Source organism: Panthera onca, chromosome B4 (genome assembly GCF_046562875.1).
Source record: "Panthera onca isolate mPanOnc1 chromosome B4, mPanOnc1 haplotype 2, whole genome shotgun sequence".
Lineage (NCBI taxonomy): Eukaryota > Metazoa > Chordata > Mammalia > Carnivora > Felidae > Panthera > Panthera onca.
The window spans coordinates 24,469,089-24,489,329 of NC_138345.1; the positions used below are offsets into that span (position 1 = coordinate 24,469,089).

The 20,241-nt window shown below is 34.7% G+C and overlaps 1 protein-coding gene across 15 annotated transcripts in view; it reads right to left on the reverse strand.

Moving 5' to 3' along the window:
- The window catches only part of ABI1 (abl interactor 1), a 128,510-nt gene that overhangs the window by 12,762 nt on the left and 95,507 nt on the right, over positions 1–20,241 (reverse strand). For 2 of the 15 annotated variants that reach the window (XM_060659108.3, XM_060659114.3), the window contains exons 3-9: positions 18,783–18,959; positions 12,710–12,724; positions 11,880–11,980; positions 10,206–10,346; positions 6,753–6,853; positions 5,803–5,883; positions 1,286–1,459 (exon numbers count right to left, since the gene is read on the reverse strand). In XM_060659108.3, the coding sequence (XP_060515091.1) occupies positions 1,286–1,459; positions 5,803–5,883; positions 6,753–6,853; positions 10,206–10,346; positions 11,880–11,980; positions 12,710–12,724; positions 18,783–18,959 (790 nt within the window). Of the gene's footprint in view, positions 1–1,285; positions 1,463–5,802; positions 5,884–6,752; positions 6,854–10,205; positions 10,347–11,879; positions 11,981–12,709; positions 12,725–18,782; positions 18,960–20,241 lie in introns of all 15 variants that reach the window. The other 13 variants (XM_060659107.3, XM_060659113.3, XM_060659111.3 and 10 more) reach the window with 8 other exon arrangements.

Below are 20,241 nucleotides of genomic sequence, written 5' to 3' on the forward strand. Positions count from 1 at the left end.
AGAAAAAAAAGAACATAAAGATGGGATCTAAAAACACAACATATTATAAAAAAAAATTAAAAGATCATGAAACCACTGAGGCTAATAATAATCCAATAATCCAGGGAATATTAAGACTCTAACTACCTTTCATTACCAAACGGAAATCAAGGAAAATGTGAGGTAAAATTCTAGCTGGCAAAATTTCTTGGTAGCCTGGAAGAAAATTTTAGTCTGGAAAAGGACTGTATAAACTTGAGGATTATCTGTGAATTTTGACATTTCTGCTAAAGTGTTTTTCAATTCTTAGAAGTTTCTTGCTATAACACAATCTTTAACTCTAAAATTTACACTGGGAACAAGTAAGAGAACTTTCCTCTAGCTCTGCTTTAAAATACATGTTCAGAATATGCATTATAAATAAACTTAAAACCACCTTCCTAGGTAAACAAGGAGTATTCAGTGTTTTTTACTAATACAACATGCAGCTCTAGAAAGCAGTTACAAAAACCACATGGGAAAGTGTGTTCCAGTCTATGCCCAGTATTCACCTCTTCAAGCCAATAATAAATACTGGACAACAGGCTCATTTCAGATTTTTTTTTTTTTCTTTTTGAAATAAGCATTTTAATATGAAACGAAATTAATGATTTTCAATGAGTTTAATATGAAACTGAAATTAATGATTATCCTAAGCAATTCATACTTCTTGTCTTTAGATGCCAAAACTATTTTCTAATCTTTAAATATCTTTAAGCCTTTAAATTGCAGTTAGTGTTGAGATGTGCAATTTGATGTGAAGAGAAAGAAATCAGAAGAAAGTCCCCACCCCAACTGTTACAGTGATTAGAAACAGAATAAGCAGGCATCACAAATGTTTTCAATGGTTCAGAACTCATTTCAGTACAGGTTAACAAGCTTAAAAGTGATAGCCAGCAATTTCATTATATTAAAGAACAATTTTTCAATGTTCTTACTTTCAGTGTTATTGAATGGTCTCAAACATGCCAATAAAAATAAATTCAGCTTAACTAATTTCAGTATTTTTTCTTCTAGTTCTATTTATAGTAATAAAAATCATTAGTTAAATTTTAGTACATAAATATACTAAGTCTGAATTTTTTGAGAGAAAATGATAAGCAATTATTCTTAAAATAGCACAATTCAAGGACCAACTTCCTAAAGCAAAAATAAACATGAAATAGCCTGGTTTCAATTGTTGTCTATCACTGGCAAGAAAATCAGCTTCAAATACTTTTGTTCAAAAGGAACTCCACTGTTGTATGCCTGCAAAGCACAAGCTTACTTGAATTCTGAGAATAAAGTGGACCTCCATTAACATGAGGCTGAGCAGAAAATTGAGCAGTCACAGAGGGAGCTCGTCTGTATCCACCAGAAGATGTCGAGGAGGTGGTCGAGTTGTGTCGGGAAATCTGCCTGGTCATTGTGCCATACTGGGAACCAGGAGCTGAGCCCGGCGCTGCTGCAAAGCATTAGTCAAAGGCAACCAACAAAGAACTTGAGCACATATGTCACCTCCAATGGCAGAACAAAGGGAAGGGGACTCACAGTAAGAAATATTTACTTTTTAAAGCCCACAGCACAAAATTAAGAGAAAAGTAAAGATAAAACACAAATAGCTCCTCTGAAGTTAAAAACAGAAGGAAAAACAGATACTGTATGGAAAGCTGAAAAAGTAAGTAAGTAACATTCTTAAACTTTTTAATTTGGCAGAATCCCAAATGGTAGTTTGCTAATATTATATATAAATTTTTCTGTATCAGTTTAGAATATATAGCTTTTATATGTAAACTATGTCTCTCCAACAAAATAAGTACCAGAAGATAATCTGAGATGAAAAGCATCGGTTTTTAGATGTGAATGTATTAATAGTTGGTAAACTTCTTCCTTTCCATTGCCAAATCTTCAGAAGCACAGGTTAAATTATAAAATTTAAACAAGTAAGCATACTTTCTACCTATGCTACTATATTTTAGTACTATATTTAGTGAATGTTTATTGTGTTAGCAATTATTATCAAATACAACATATGACAGAATTTTTATGGGAAACAAAATTTCTAGTTTCAAAGTACTCATATCTAGAATCAGATTTCTTATGTATCTCCAAAGTTTTAAGAATAACATACTTCCCCTTTCACTGAGAAACTGGAAATAATTTTAGACTTTGTAAAATCATTTTACAATTTCAAAATTTCAAAAGCAGTTTTATGTAGAATATCCATTACCTTTCTCCATACTTGGAGGGCTTTTTCCATTCTTTACCCAAAACAAATCTTCTTTATTATCATACATATCTAAAATGACTAAAAACTATCAATACTTAATTTTATTCAAAGTCATCTTTACCAACATTTCAAAAGTTTAATATTTAAAAGGTTAATAAAGTTCAAAGCCTCTAAAGTTAACCACACTTTTCAAAGGTAACTTCAGGATTAATGTTAGCCTTCTTTGCCCCACCCAAACATCTAACCATGACTAAGTAAGTAAAACTAGTTTATTTTCATTCAGTTGTGTAATTAACCTCTCCTAGAGTCATACAAGTTATTACCATAAAACCATACAGCAGAGGTTGTTCATTTTAAAAAGTGGTAATATTTAACATTTTGGAGCTCCCAAGCCATAGGCAGTAACTAAATATTCGAATCACCTACATGGTCCTCTTCTGAATAGAAACACATTTTAAAAAATAATACCCTGGGGCGCCTGGGTGGCGCAGTCGGTTAAGCGTCCGACTTCAGCCAGGCCACGATCTCGCGGTCTGTGAGTTCGAGCCCCGCGTCAGGCTCTGGGCTGATGGCTCGGAGCCTGGAGCCTGTTTCCGATTCTGTGTCTCCCTCTCTCTCTGACCCTCCCCCGTTCATGCTCTGTCTCTCTCTGTCCCAAAAATAAAAAAAAAAAAAAAAAAAAAAAAAAAAAAAAAAAAAAAATAATACCCTAATCAAAAGATCTCATGAATAACTAATTTTGGGTAGCCAGGGTTTCCAGAGAGCTCTAAGAAGTAAACCTTTAACTTTTTAATAGAGACCTCTGTAAAATGATTTTTATATTTCTCTGACTTATACATAATTATATATACTAATATATAATATATAATATATATTAAAATATAATACATTAAATATATATAATACATAATAAAATATATATTAAAATATAACTTATATGTATACTAATATATATAATTATATGTAATGGTTGTAATTTACATAAATATATTTTTATATGTAAATTAAAGAAAAATAAGATACTCAGCTCCAAGAAACAGAATATTACCAGTATCACCAAAGCTTCCTGTTTGAGCCTTCTAGATCCCAAAACCGAAAGGTATTAAACATTCTTTCTTTACAGTTTCTTTTTTTAAAGCACAGATACATACAGAGAAGTCATAATTTATAAGCTTTCATAATGCAATAATTATGCATGCTGCTGGCTTTCTCTTTTCCTTTGATCTTCTTTTTTTAAGATTCGTCCATGTTGGTAAGTATATCAATATTGTATCATCCATTTTTGTTGCTTTATTTGCATGTGAACATTGCACAATATATTTATCCATTCTATTGTTATTAAACATTTGGGTTGCATCCAGATTTTTGCTGATATTAATGCTACTACTATGAACATGCCTAAATATTTTTCCTGAGTTTCTCTACAACACTGATTCTCAAACTTAGCACTGATGAGAATTTCACCTTGAGGGCTTCTTATAATACAGATTGCTGGGCCCAGTCCTCAAAGTTCCTGAGTAAGTAGGTGTACAGTGGGATCTGAGAATTTACATTTCTAACTAGTTTCCCTGTGGTGATGATGCAGCTGGTCTGGGGATCACACTCTGAAAGCCACTGTTCTAGGCCAGTGGTAAATTGTATCATCTTAGTGTCCACTCTTTAAAATTAGAGAACCTCAAAAAGCTTTTGCAGAGGTGGATGACAGCAATAGAGTAATTACAGTAATTACTATAATAGAAACTAAAACTGAATTAAAACACATGAATATTACTGGGGCACCTGGGTGGTTCAGTCAGTTGGGGGGGGTCTGACTTGGGCTCAGGACATGATCTCACAGTTCGGGAGTTCGAGCCCCGCATCAGGCTCTGCGCTGGCAGCTAAGAGCCTGGAGCCGGCTTTGGATTCTGTGTCTCCCTCTCTCTCTGGCCCACCCCTGCTTGTGCTCTCTCTCTGCCTCTCAAAAAATGAATAAACGTTAAAAAAAATTAAAAAAAAAAAAAAAAACAACACATGAATATACAAAAAAACCATTCTGTTAGCTGTCACAGCAATGATTTTATCATAAGTCACAGAGGCTCTGGAAACTCCCACTGTATACTGGTACCAGAATGAGAAATGAAAAAGGCAAATAGGTCTTAGTATTATTATGAATATAGTTCTGACCTCAAAAACTCCAGTGGCGCCTGGGTGGGTCAGTCAGTTGGGCAGCCGACTACAGCTCAGGTCATGATCTTGCAGTCTATGAGTTCGAGCCCCGCATCAGGCTCTGTGCTGACAGCTCAGAGCCTGGAGCCTGCTTCCGATTCTGTGTCTCCCTCTCTCTGTGCCCCTTCCCCGCTTGCTCTTTCTCTCTCTCTCTCTCTCAAAAATAATAAATATTTAAAAAAAAAATTTTTTTTTAAACACTCCATAAAAGGATCTTAGCAGCCCCCAGGGGTCCTGTAGCCATATTCTAAGAACCAGTACTCTAGGGTAAATATCTAGAAATGAAATTATTAAATCTAAGGTAGAAACCCATTCAACTTGACCAGGTAACAGCAAATTACTTCCCAAAGTGCGTGTATCAACTAATAAACTCTAATAAACTCCCACCAGCAATGTCCTTTCCTGTTACTACACATCCTCATCAACATTTAGAACTAGTAGACTTCTATATTTCCACCTATCTAGTGAATATAAAATAGTATCTCATCGTGATTTTATCTTTCATTTTCCTGATTATTGCCTACACTGGGGGCATTTTTTCTCACATGGACTTTCTAACGATCATTTTTATTATTAGGGTCTTCTTTTTATTGCCTCCTTTCGTCCCTTTTGAGTACAAGTACCATGGTTTTTAAAAGATGTAGCAGGACAGCTTCATTTTACCCAAGCTGAAACTCCACTGTCATTTGAAACATTTCATTACCCATTTCTACTCAGATTATTGCTACTGTATATTTCTAAGTTGAATGGCTTCATACTGGGTCTATATTTGGAATTCCTTATATGCTCAATCCAGTCACCTCTAATTTAGGAACAATGTAAATGTATTCGATTAAAAAATATGTATTTCTTGGCATCCCAGATGCCAAAAGTACTGAACTATATCAGAGTTTTTCACACTACGATCCACAGGAAAGCCTCAGAGCACCCCATAACCATATATCGTTTTCTTCTCCATTTTTTGTTTCTCCTATCACTCATTCTCACCCCAATTCTTTGACTTGTTGTATATAGCAGGGAGTTCCAAATCAAGTTTCACTTTAAAAAATATTATATTACTAATTTAAAAATATCTTTTTGAACAATCACTGCTATAATTTTCCTTAGAAAATCCAAACAAGCAAGAAATACAAACCACATTAAAAATTAAGCATAGAAACACTGCACATTTCAGAGGACATGATTTTACATTTAACTGTGTAACTTCAGAGGCCTTTCACCAGAAGAAATTAGTGTAATTAGATTTAACACTTTAACCTTTGTGTTACCACCTACAACCTAATAACTATGAAAGCTAGCAGTCTAACAGAGGAGTTTACCATGAATTGTGCAAAGTAAGGTACGTCACTACAGTGGTTACGCAATCTCACCTATCACAGTGTTCACTGGGAGAAGTGGTGGAGGAGGTGATACTGGTGGAGCTCCAGAAGGAGGAGGGACAGAAATGTTTTCTAATAAAATAGTTTATAATTTAGGTCAGAATACAAGAAAGAGAACTAAACATTCTGAAACAGCAAGAAAGCACAAAGTTGTGGAAAGGAAAAAAAACAAAGAGACACCCCCATGTAAAGCATGTCTAAATGAATATGAATTTTACTAGGTAAAGAGGACACAGAGATCATACTTGCATTAACTATAAAATATGCCTGTTTTTATAAGTAGCTTTTTCTCCTTTTTCAGTAATCTCCTTGAGAAGCTAAGAATTTTTCCCTAACAGTTTTGATTATCATACTTACTTTTTAAATATATATTTTTAACATTATGAAGTTTTCATTTACTAAAAAATCAAGGGATTAATTTAATGCTCTACGATGATTTCTTAAATTTTTTCTATAATCTAAAGAGCAAAAGGACTTTTCTTATTTTAATCCTATTTTATATTCATGGCATTTTATTCATGGCATGGAATATTATACATAAATGTAGTAGTCATAAAACAAGCGAACACAAGAGGTGAGGCACTAGCCTACAAGGTAACATCAAAACTCACTGGTATATAATTTACATTAAAGACACTCCTGCTCTTGAAATATTAAATGTCATTCTTGACTAGTGCCCAAGGCAACTATTTCTAAGCAAAATGGCCAAAACACTACTTAGTAAAGCTATTTAATAAGTTCTGTATGTAAGAAACAGCTAGGAAAACCTTAAAGTTTCCATGAAGGTCTCCCTAAAAATGTTTTTAAATGTTAGCATTTCTTCTAGCAACAATCACATAAATTTAATAAGCAATTTTATCTAAAATAACTAAACTATTTCAGACTTTATAATAAAGCTCATAAATACTACCACATATTAAAACAGATTAATAAAAAAATACCTGGTCCAATAGTGGGTGGTGAAGGTGTAGGCACGGCAATGGGAATGCCAATACTGCTGCTTCCACTGTTTTCTCGACTTCCACTCCCTCCACTACTTCCACTGAAAAGTAAAAAATGTGAAAAAAGCCACTCTAGAGATTTACCCAAAAACAATGAAACAATCAATTCAAAGCCACTAATTACTCCTTTTATAATGTGTATGTGTATACGTATGTACATCAAAATTTTTAAAACTGTTCAATACAATTTTAACCTTAATAGTTAAGGCGGTTTTTGTGTTTTGCACTACTTCTCAATCTACTGGAAATCAGTACAGTCCTAACACAGTACAAAGAACTATCAGAAGAGGTCATCCTATTGATAAATGAATCACTATTAAATTCTTATACAATGAGTCATCAAAAGTTGATTTTTTTTTTAAGTTTATTTATTTTGAGAGATAGCAAGGGAGGGGCCGAGAGAGACGGGGGAGGGGGGGGGGGAGGGGGAGAGACAGAGAGAGAGAGACAGAGAGAGAAAGAATCCCAAGCAGGCTCTGTGCTGCCAGCACAGAACCTGATGCAGGGCTCAATGCTACGAACCGTGAAATCATGACCTGAACTGACACCAACAGTCAGACGCTTAACTGACTGAGACACTTAACTGACTGATGCCCCCCAAAAAGTTTACTTAACACCTATTATGAACAGCAGTACCAAAGCAGACATGAACTAGGCTGCCATGGAGCTCACAGTTGAGAATGGGAAAATAGACATTAAAAAACAGCACAATGTGGGAGCTTGGGTGGCTCAGTCAGTTAAGTGTTCAACTTCAGCTCAGGTCACAATCTCACGGCTCATGAGTTCAAGCTCCGTGTCAGGACCTTGTGCTAACAGCTCAGAGCCTGGAGCCTGCTTCAGATTGTGTGTGTGTGTGTGTGTGTGTGTGTGTGTGTCTCCCCTCCTCTCTCCCGCTCACACTCTGTCTCTATCAAAATTAAATAGACATTAAAAAAAAAATAGCATGATGCATGCCACAAAAGAAAATGTACAAGATGTTATGAAAGCTAGTAAGTTAATAAAAAGTGTAACCAGTTTTATTTTGGAATTAATATGAAAATCTCCATCTATCTCAAAGAATGGTGATAAAACAGGGAAATTTTTTGGAAAACAAGCAAACCGGCAAAAACAAACAAAACAAAAAACAAACAAACAGTAGTGAAGTTTCAGCATGGCGCATTCTAGAAGAGTTGATACTGTTAACGCTAAACAATCCCTTACTATTCTAATTCCTATGGATTCACTGTGTCTTTAGGCATAGGACCTCACACTATCCAGTTGTTTTTAGTAATCTGTGCATGCACATGTATACTAACGTATATATGTGCACATGTAACCTTAGGCTCCATAGTATGGTTTAAAATCAACATCACTGGCTCAATAGGCCCAGAAACTCAAGAGAGCACTGCTTAGATAAAATTGATTTTCTTCTCCAATATGGTTATTCTATAATTACATTATCATATGTTAATGCAAGAAAAAGAAAAAAAGAGCAAGCTGTTTATATAAAATAAATAGCTTCAATGTGAAGGCCTCCCTACTCCCTCAAGCCAGGTGATCAATTATTCTGCTTTGTGCCACCACTGCATCACAATCATATGAAGTTTTTGTATTTATTATGCTCTTCTACAATTACTAGCTTATGTGTCTTTTTTCTCACATAGGGGTTGGAAAATTACAGCCAATGGGCCAAATTTGGCCCATGGTTCATTTTTATGACCTGTGTGCTAAGAACATTCTTTTCATTTTTAAAAGTTTTTTTTTAAAAATTGAAGGAGTATTATTTAATGACACATTAAAATTATACGAAATTCAAATTTCAGTTCTGCATACAAAGTTTTATTGGAACACGGCCACATGCTCATTCATTTAGGTGTTGTCCATGGCTGCTTTCATGTGCAATGACAGAGCTGAGTAACTTCAACAGAGACCATATGGCCCACAAACCCTAAAATATTAACAATCTGGCCTTTCATTAAAAAGTTTCTTGGGGCACCTGGGTGGCTTAGTTGGTTGAACATCCAACTTTTGATTTCGGCTCAAGTCACAACCTCACGGTTTGTGAGGTCGGGCTCTGCACTGTCAGCACAGAGCCTGCTGGGAATTCTCTCTCTCTGCCCCTTCTCTGCTTGTGCTTGCCTGCCTGAGCGCACACACTCTCTCTCTCAAAATAAATAAACTTTAAAAAAAAAATTTTTTTTTTTAAAGTTTGTTGATGCTTGTTCTAACAAAATGAGCTTCTGGAAAATTAAACTTATTTTCCTGGTATATCCTTAGTATCTAATGAAGTAACTTTTAGTGACTAGTTGTTGAATATGATTAAACTATTATTCCATTATAAAGAAAAATCATGCTTTGAATTATTATTCAAATATATTTTTTTCAAATATAATTCAATTCAAATTCAAATATATTTTTTTGATAAAATATATCAAAAAAAAAATTGGTCCTCACTGATCTTGACCTGATATAGTAACTGCAGGTATCAATATAATCATTTCTTTACTAACAGTAACAATAACAACAAATTTCCATTACACAGCACCTGAGAGGCTTGACTTCCCTGAGTCCCCTCAAAATGATTTTGCGAAATTTCTCTAATATACCAACCCAAAAGTCAAGGTATAGAGAGGTTCCTTGCCCAAGTTCTTAAGTGACTGATAAAACTAAAGAAAAAAATAAATTAAACTATACAATAAATTTGTCTGGCTGTATAAAAAAATCCAAACATGGTGTTGCTACTTTTCGGGGGAAGGGCCTAAGCAGGACTTTAGGGTTGCTGGTCATATTCCATTTTCTGATCTGGGGATGGTTGTGTGGGTGTATTCAATTTGTATTAAACCATCAAGTTGTATACTTTACAAATTGTATACTTTTCTGAATGTACGTCATGCTTCATAACCCAGTTTTTCAAAAATCCACTGGGAAGGTGACTTCTATAACTTTTTTTTTTTTTTTAGCAACTTACATATTGTAGTATACCAACTCTCTTAACAAATTCTTCCTCATATTTCAGGTGTCCTTTTACTTCCAACCTCATAAAGTTTATATGTTGTATAATTTCTGATATTTCACCTTTTATCCAAAAATACTTAAGAGTGGTTGCCTTGATCTTTAAATAACTGTTTTAAAAAACATTCTTTAGGCCCTGATCCAAATATGCATTTATACCTCCATCAAAAAGAAAACATTGTAGCAATTTGCAATTGTATGAACAGATATTTAAAATCCCCCCAAAACAGAGGAATTACCATACAAATTTCTAGAAACATCTACAATGTTATTAACCTCATCTTTTATATTCTATATTAGCATTAGAGAAGTACTTTACCTTTATTCAGCAACTTTACAGGAGTTTGTCACCAGTCAATAACCCCCACTCATGGATATTCAAAGGCTCAACTGAAGGTTTACCTGTGTGTCCTCGGTCTCTGGTTTAAAGAAGCTGTCCTGCCTGGACTATGTTGACTTCCGAGCCTAGCAGGACTTGTCATGTAGTCATTAGGAACTGTTGGGGGTTTAACAGGTTCCAGGGTTTTGTAAGGAGTATTTCGTCTAAAGAAGCATAACAGAGAAGGAATAATGAATAAGAAAGATTAAGTGGTAGTCCCCCCCCCCCCACCAAATCTGTCATTTGTCTCTTGATAACCAAGTACAAGTTTTTTTCTTTAACTTGTAATAATAAAGTTTTGTTTAAAAAAAAAATTCTTTGGGTGCCTGGGTGGCTCAGTTAAGCGTCCAACTTCAGCTCAGGTCATGATCTCATGTTTCATGGGCTTAAGCCCCACCTCAGGCTCTGTGCTGACAGCTCGGAGCCTGGAGGCTGCTTCAGATTCTATGACTCCCACCTTCTCTGCCCCTCCCCCACTTGTACTCTGTCTCTCTCTCTCTCAAAAACAAATAAAAGTTTAAAAAAAAATTTTTTTAAAGAAGTGTTCTAAAATAAAATAAAATAAAATAAATAAAACTCTTAATTGGGGTATATAAACTTTGTTATTTTACACAAAAACTAAAATTTGTTACTTTTTGTTATAAAAACCCTAGGAAAGGGTAATTTAAAAGTTCTAACCTTATTTCTGAAAATAATGATTCTAATTTTTTTTAATGCTCAGTAATATTAATCTTTGAAATATACGTTATTCCCAGCTCAGTCACCCACAAGCCACTGTCCTTGTACATTGTATGAAAACTATCTCCTCTGCATTTTATTCGTACTTCAGTGTGGAAATAATATGAACAAGTACATTTCCAATCCTATATAATGCCACGCATTTCTTAATAAATGATTTTAACTTTTCGATTTAATAATTTCATGTTTTTTTTTTTCAGGGGACAGGGGTTTACAGAACGAAAATGGGAACTAAGATTCTATGAAACTGTTGATTGTTAATCCCTGTTACTATAAAATAATGGTTCCTCACCTTTCTACCAAAACCAAGAACTCTACTACATTACTTCCTATTTTAAGGTGAACAATCTTTCAGAAATATCTTACCAATTATTCAATATTTTTATTGCACTGAGAACTGAGAAGGAAGAAGCCACAAATTGTTACCTTTTCTATTTCTCCAACTAGCCTTCCCCCAAAGCTCAAGTATGAAGGGCCCTCAGATTACCAGCAGAAGCACAGTTAAAGATAAAGAGTCCCTAATTTCAGGTGCCAAGAAGAGATGCAGGCTATGAAATCAAACTACATAAAATATACCACTTATTTAAAGTCCTGCAATATGCATACTATAAACACATGTGAAAGCACCATATGGAATCCTCTGGTAATTTCACTAGACACAAACTTAGGCTACACTTACTTTTTTTTCCCCCAAAAAATGAATTAGAAAAAAAATAAATGATGTTTATTGACATATATACAAAAGAAGTTTTCTAGTACAGACTTCCATAGAGAATATTATAAAACAAGCGGATTCACCATGGATTCTGTTGAAGGAAATAAGAGCCAAAATGAAATTTGTAAAAGGTAGTTCACACTGAGAGGGTCCCACAGCAAGAACCCATACATTTACTTAAGTCACAGAAATATCTTTTTCTTCAGCCTATGGATTTTCTTGTAAAATGAAGTTGAATTCTTACCCCAGTGTTCCCCGGCCTGACATGGGAGGGCTTGGTGGTTTCTGAGTAGGAGGATTTGTTCTCGACAGTGTGCCAGTTCTTGCAGGCTGGTTATTTCCATGCTACAATGTGGAAAGAAAAGCTTTTATTTTTATATCAAATTGTTCTGTTGGTGTTTTGACACCATATATTATTTTTTTAATATCAGAATGTGAAGTAAGGATTCCCAGACAATTTTAATAACAGACTTTGGTACCACATTTTAATAAGTCAAGAAACCACCTGCACTTGGCTTTTCCTATTATCTTTCTGTTATTCATACTAATTTATGGCAAAATACAGGTGTGAATATTGGATTTTATATATTATTTTATTGTTGTGAAACATGTTCACTGAGATCAAACTTATCTGCATTCAAATACTGGATTTCTCCAAATTTTTTTAGATATGTGCATGAATAAAAACTACAGATCTCAGTGTCAACTTGCTAAAACATACATCTGAAAAATCGTTATCTTAACAATTCAGTAACAAAGTCATATATGTCTGGAAAACCTCCAAATTGTTAAGTCAATAAAAGCAAGGCAACTATCAAAAAAATGAGCAAAGCAATAAATGTTAGCAAAATTAATGTTCCTATATAAATGCAGATGTCAATATATCTTTGATATATTAACACATCCAAGCTAAATGTTGCTGATTTGAACTGAGTTTCAGTATATTTAATCTACATAAATCCTAGGGGAAAAAAGCAGACAGACATAGGAAGAGTTTTCAAATTTTAGTGGCTCTGCAGCCTCTATCAATATAGAGGGAATACTGTGGATCAAATGATAAGTAGTATCTCTTACCTTGGCTTTTAGCCACTTTACGTTGGCAAAAAAAGGGGGGAAAAAGTAGAAATTAATTCGAAATAAATTATATCTGATAGGACACGTTTATATTTACAATTATTCAATTCATGTTAATAAGCTTTTACCCAGCCATATTTCAAATATTTTATAAAGAAAAAATATCCATAAGCAATAGGGAAATATTCGTGTGTATCAAATATTTTTCAAAAGAATATATTCATAAGAAAACCACCACTTAATTATTCCAATCTTATACAGGTCCAATGTCTTAGGTTAGTATTTTATCCTATGAAACTAACTCAACTGAATCACAGGTGATAAACACTGATTTAAACACAAACACCTTATCACATTAAATCTAAGTCCACTTTAACACAGAAGTGTACAAGACCTCAGGCTTTCCTAAAAAAGTCAATGCCCAAGTATTCATTATTTGAATGGTAATATAGTATTTTAAAAATTGATAAATTATAAATGTTAACATTCAAAATCACATGTTGCTTCCAAATTCAGAAAAGGGCCTAGCACCTTGATGTTTAAAAAAAAAAAAACCAGGGGTGCCTGGATGTCTCAGTGGGGGTTAAGTGCCTGACTTCAGCTCAGGTCATGATCTCACAGTTTGTGAGTTTGAGCCCTGCATCAGGCAACCTGCTGTCAGAGCCTGCTTCAGATCCACTGTCCCCTTCTCTCTATGCCCTTCCCCTGCTCAAGCGTATGTGCACACACACTCTCAAAAATAAATAAAATTATTGTTTTAATTTATTTTAAAAAATAACAAAGTTAAATTTAAAAAAATCACTATGCACAATAGTTCCTTAGTCAGATTCTAACTAAGGCACAAACAGGGTCCGGAAACCTCATTTGTAACTTATGAATCTAAATCTGAGCAAGCCAACAGTAGTAGGAAGTTACATGTTGCTTTGGTTCTAAGTTTTCTTCTGAACCAGTTTAGCCAAAATTCAAAATTGGAAGAAAAATTGCTTTGGTCCTAAAGGCTACTTCTATGAAAGATGATTAGCCTATATATGAGCTAATATGGCTTATGAATAACATGAAATAATGATATAGTCCTAAAGCATCACTACTTGTACGATGCCACTTAAGAAAAAGTATCTTTACGTTGTAGACTCTAAGTTTGTATATTCTGGGGTCTCAAGTTCTTTCTTTAACATGTTCCCTTTTAAATATGTAGCTACCATTTTTCAGGTGACCATAAAGGCAACATTAAGAAAGTCATCCAGGGGCACCTAGGTGGTTCAGTTGGTTAAGAATCCAACTTCGGCTCAGGTCATGATCTCACAGTTCATGAGTTTAAGCCCCACACGGGGCTCTGTGCTGACACCTTGGAGCCTGGAGCCTGCTTCAGATGCTATGTCTCCCTCTCTCTCTGCCCGTCCCGTTTGGGCACACCCGTGCCCTCTCTCTCTCTCAAAAACAAATAAACATTAAAAAAAAAAAAGTCATCCAAAAGAGGAATGTACTTTGTCTTTTAGATTCAGTCTCATTTCTAGAAATTACGCCAGAATTTTGGTGTTATTTAATGTTTGTTTAGAATGATATTGCTCATTTTTATCAATGTCTAGAATCCTACCTAGCTGCTAAATACCACAGCAGGATTTAGAAACTGTAAACTTGAATAACAAGATAAACTAATGTGACAGCATTACAATACACTAAATATTATACTATTCTAAGGTAACTTAGAAGTATTCTTAAAAAAATTTTTTTTACGTTTATTTATTTTGAGAGAGACAGAGCAAAAGTGGGGAAGGGGCAGAGAGAAGCAGACACAGAATCTGAAGCAGGTTCCAGGCTCTGAGCCATGAGCACAGAGCCTGACACAGGGCTCAAACTCACAAACCGTGAACCTGAGCCAAAGTCAGACGCTTAACAGACTGGGCCACCCAGGTGCCCCAGAAGTATTCTAAATATAGCCACACATCTGCCCCCATTTGTGGTTTCAAGTGAGTAAGAAAAAAAAGTTAGCGTTCAAGTATAAACTGATCCCAAATGAAAGAATGAATGGAGAATTTGGGAATAAAAATTCTAGCTGAACTCTGCTACTGTGCAATGGTATAACCTTTAACCTTGTATGGAGCCCAGCCCTCTCTACCAAGTATATACAGAAGTGTTTGAGTTTGAGAGTGTTAGAAGGAAATAATCTCTGTATCTTACTGCTTAAAATACTCTAATTGTTAGCAACCTACAAGATTTTCCACTTAAATGTCCCCAAAACACATCCAAACTAGACTTTTATTTTCTTAAGATCTCACTTCATTTCTTTAACATTTACATTTACCATTTCCCTGGAATCTTGAGTTGAAAACAATAGAATTCTTTCTGATTCCTCCCTATCTTTTGGTCTAAGTAAAGCTTTATGTACTATAGGTGCTAAAACTCTGTAAGGCCAGCCAATCCTTTCTTTTATATGATTCATTAGTTTACTCCTTTGTCTAATACAACCTTTAAAAAACATCATTCCTGGGGCACCTGGGTGGTTCCATCGGCTAAGCATCTGACTTTGGCTCAGGTCATGATCTCAGACTTTGTAGGTTCGAGCCCCCTGTCAGGCTCTGTGCTGACAGCTCGGAGCCTGCTTCGAATTCTGTGTCTCCCTCTCTCTCTCTGCCCCTCCCCCACTCGTACTCAGTCTCTCTCTCTCTCAAAAATAAACATTAAAAATTAAAAAAAAAAATTTACCCCTATCCTAAATCTTTAGTGTCTCCACAAATAAAATGTAACAACTCCTAGATCACATGTTCTTTTCAAGGCTTAAAAACAAACACATACATTGAAAGTCCTTTGTAAATTAGGAACAAGTCCATAAAGCTGTTAATTATTATTATGGTTTATTAAAAATAAATGTCTCTACTAAGTACTCAGGTCTTGTCTAGTCTAACTTACCCTGAAAACTTATGCTCCCTATAAGGTTTATCTTCTTTGCGTTCTCCTTTATGTATATATATTCTAGTAGTTTCCCTGTGCTAGGATTCTCTTATCCATATCTTATACTGTTTACAAAAGTCAAGCCAGACTTATCTTAAGATATTTTTTCCATATATACGGGGTGCTTGGGCGGCTCAGTCGGTTGGGCACCCAACTTCAGCTCAGGTCATGATCTCACTGTTTGCAGGTTCAAGCCCCGCATCAGGCTCTGTGCTGACAGATCAGAGCCTGGAGCCTGCTTCAGGTTCTGTGTCTTCCCTTCCCTCTGTCCCTCCCCGTTCATACTCTATCTCTCAAGAATAAAATAAAATGTTAAAAAAATACATTTTTTTCCATATATATATATATATATATATATATATATATATATATATATATTTTTTTTTTTTTTTTTTTTTTTAAAGTAGGGCCCACAAACAGCATGGAGCCCAATGAGGGACTTGAATCATTACCCTGAGATCAAGACCTGAGCTGAGATCAAGAGTCGGATGTTCAACCGACTGAGCTTCCCAGGCACCCCATTTTGTCCATATTTTTAATTCATACCAAATTTCTGTGTAACCATCTACTTCACAGCATAAAACGCTTTAGCACAGTAAATATTTAAATAATACAAATACCAAACCCCTTAAATTTATATCACAAAATAAAATATGATGGAATATTAATTTTGGAGCATGGAAACCTTAACATAAAACTTAGCAGCTATAAGAATATTAATATATTTGGAAGCAATTTTTTTAATCTGTACATATTTTTTAAAATACCAAAACAACAGAGGCAAAAGTCAAACAGCAGTATGAAGAAATATTTGCCAATATATAAAGAGCTCATTTCCTTAACAGAAAAAAGAACCCTTAACAATCAATAGGAAAAAAAATTTCTAAACAGTAAATGGGACAAAAGATAAAGTAATTCTAGATCTATAACTAAGTACAGCTTCTCTCTTTTATTTCTCATAATATTGGCCCTAGCATTTGTTAAATTAACTACTACAAATTTCTAAGCTTCCTATACCTCTATACTCTAGAAGTATTTATTTAATTTGGCAATGATCTCTCAGAAAAATCAGAAAACAGGAGAAATAAAGTGGCAATGAGACAACTGGGGAAAAAATAATTATGTGTATATTTGTATGTCACAGAAACAAAATATAGACAAATATGCCACATAGCAGCTTCTAAGACATAATGTTCTCATGGACCACCCACCCTCCCACCCCTAGTCAAAACAATAACCTGTACAACTATATAAATGTACTTAGTGCCACAAAGCTGTACACTGAAAATGTTAAATGGTAAATTTTATATTTTGCCACAATACTAAAAAAAAAGTGTCAACATCCATTACAAAAAGTAGACTGCCTAAATTTACATCTTCATACTTCATATATATATATATATATATATGTATATATATATATATACTTCATATATATATATATATATATATATACGAAGTATATATATATATGTAATGTGGCATTTACACTTCCCATTTATACATTTATGATGAAACAGCTTCATTTTCTCACCCAAAATTTCCTTGTAAAATTTGCTTTCATCTTCTAATCTGCTAAGGACTATGTATTAAACTATTAAATATATTTATTAGTAGAGGGATAATATAGGATATTCACTTCTAAGCTGGTGACAGAACTTTCTTAATGCATGTATACTGTTCTGAAAGAAATAAAAAGGAGAAGTGAGTGAGAGTGGGTTTGTGTGTGTACATGCGTGCATATGTATATATGTATATATGTAAGTTTTAATCCCAAGGCAGTTAATCATACAAAGAGTTCTTCTAGACTCTCAATATTCAAATCCTAAAGTTCAATCTAGTCTAAAATATCTTAAATTAAAATTGAATTTAAGCTCTTACACAGCCCTAGCCACATCCTCTGGGTAAAAATGTAAGAAACAAACAAGTAGCATCCTTTACATGTGCAAAGTGTTCAAATTTTACATATAACTTCCAAGCATCACAGTAAAGAGCAGATTCCATAATCTCAGAGAAGAATAAAGGTCAGTGTTATCAGTCAGCTATTTCCCCACTCTTGATCAAGAACCCCAAATAATTCAGAATGCAACAGATCCAGCAATAGCATCTGTCAGATCAATCAGCTAGGGAAAGCTTCCAGATTCTAGCTGACTCCTAAAATTCTATTATAAAAATTCTGAAAACTAGATACAAAATCAAAATAAAGGTCCTCTAGGAAAAGGACTACTGAATTTGAGAGGAATCATTTATCCTGAAGAGAGAAGACGGAAGAATTCAGGCCATTCAGTATGGTTACAAAATGACCCACGAACACCTATGAAGTTGACAAGTCACAGGTATCCTTCAAAAGGAGTTAATTCTGCCGTGCTAAGAAATAAACATGGGCAACAAATAATCTCTCCTAAAAGCCCTTAGGGGCAGGGGTGAGGAGGAAGAGATGGGGGTGGGGCACAAAACAAAACTACATACAATCTTTTATTTTTCATAAGTTGCTGGAATTACAGCCACATCTACACATATGCACTAATATATAAACATATTTAGAAATCAAAGGGTGAAAGTTCTTATAAATTATTTTCTAAACCAACTCTGTAAAGCCTACAAGTTTTATTTTTAAATATCCATTCATTCATGGTACTCACAAATTTGAAGTATTAGTTTAGGATTCAAATGGCTTAACTGATGAACAGCCATTTTAAGTTTTATTATCTTCTTAAATAAAGCCTGTTCCACAGGTAAAATTCTGCCTTAAGCTTAGTATATAGAATACACAATTAATATTAAATGTTCTTTGAAAACTGTAATGCTAGCTACTAGCTAATAGAATCTATTAATTAAGAAAATTAGGAGCACTTGGGTGGCTCACCTGGTTGAGTGTGTGACTCTTGATTTGGGCTCAGGTCATGATCTCACAGTTCATGGGATTAAGCCCCACTTTGGGCTCTGAACTAACAGTGTGCAGACTGCTTGGGATTCTCTCTCTTTCTACCCCTCCCTCACAGGCTCTCTCTCTCAAAATAAATATTTTTTTAAAAAGAAAATTATTTTTATCTTCCTATTTCCTACTCAAAATATTTACTGGATAAATTATTTCAAGTTAATGTAATATAAAAATGCTTATTACCTTGACACCATGGCCCACATCATCCAGAACTGTATAGTCAATAGGTTTCCGAATATACCTTACAGGGCGCTCCATATTTGCAGGTGCTATTATTTTGTGAGTTCTTGATGTATTCTTATTTGTTGTCAAAATACCAATCTCTCTTCGAGCCACTTTTTCTTTATGAATGTCCACAGTCTGTATTTTAAATGTGAAAAAAGCAAAAAAATATTATTAGGCACAGTAAATTATATTATGTCCATCATACCAGACTACATACACGTTGGACCACAGGACTGAATTACATGTCTGATCTCCAGTGAATACTATATCTTTCCCTTCAAAATTAAGGAAATTAACATCCTTGAGGCTCAAAACAGGTACTATCTAAAGGTGATTAAAAGCACCAACAGATTTAATGGATTTGATTCCAAAACAATTTCCAGGAAAGCAATTTTCATTCCTAAAAACTCAGTGTGTATGGAAAGTGGAGGGGTCTTGCTCTGAGAAGCTTACTCTTTATTTACTGGGGAGGCAGACCTGGAAAAACAAAATAAAATAAAATAACTACAACACAATGAGGTTAGTGCTGTAGTGACACATGCACAATGTCAGAGCCAAGATACCTAACTAGGTTCAGAAGGGCTCACTTAAAGACTATACAGCATGTAGGTTTTTAAGTATGAATAAAAGAAGACGCAGATAGGGAAATTATCCAAGGCAATTATTAGAAAAGATGGTAAATTACAGCAGAGGTTATACATTGGCAACATGAAGCCTAGCTAATTCTGGCCTTTATGGCTTAAAAAAAATTTGCTGTTGTTTAGTTGCCAACATTTAAAACTGGACAGTAGTCAGCACATAAGAAATAATTACACAACTACTCGACAATTTAAACTTTGCCCTAATGGTAGTGAGGAACCAATGACAAATCTGAACTGAGTGACATCATCAGATCTGCATTTTAAAAAATACCTCTGGTAGAAGTGTTGAGGACAGACAGAACAAGAGTACTGGCAGTGAGACCAGGTAGGAAGCAATTACAATAGTCTAGGTAGAAAAGCAGCAAGGGGCAGGGGAGTATTGTCAGAAAAATAAAACAAGAAGGGGCGCCTGTGTGGCTCAGTCGGTTGAGCATCCAACTTCAGCTCAGGTCACGATCTCGCCATTGACGAGTTTGAGCCCCACGTCTGGCTCTGTGCTGACAGCTCAGAGCCTGGAACCTGCTTCGGATTTTGTGTCTCCCTCTCTCTCTGCCTCTCCCTTGCTCATGCTCTGTCTCGCTCTGTCTCAAAAATAAATAAACATTTAAAAAAAAAAAAAGAAAGAAAGAAAGAAAGAAAAAGTTTCATGTTAATGCCTGTTGAAGATTCTATTTCCAAATTTTATTTACTTTAGAGAGAGAACACGCATGCGGAGTGGAGAAAGAGGGAGAAGAAGAGGCAGAGAGAAAGAGACAGAGATATTTCAAGCAGGCTCC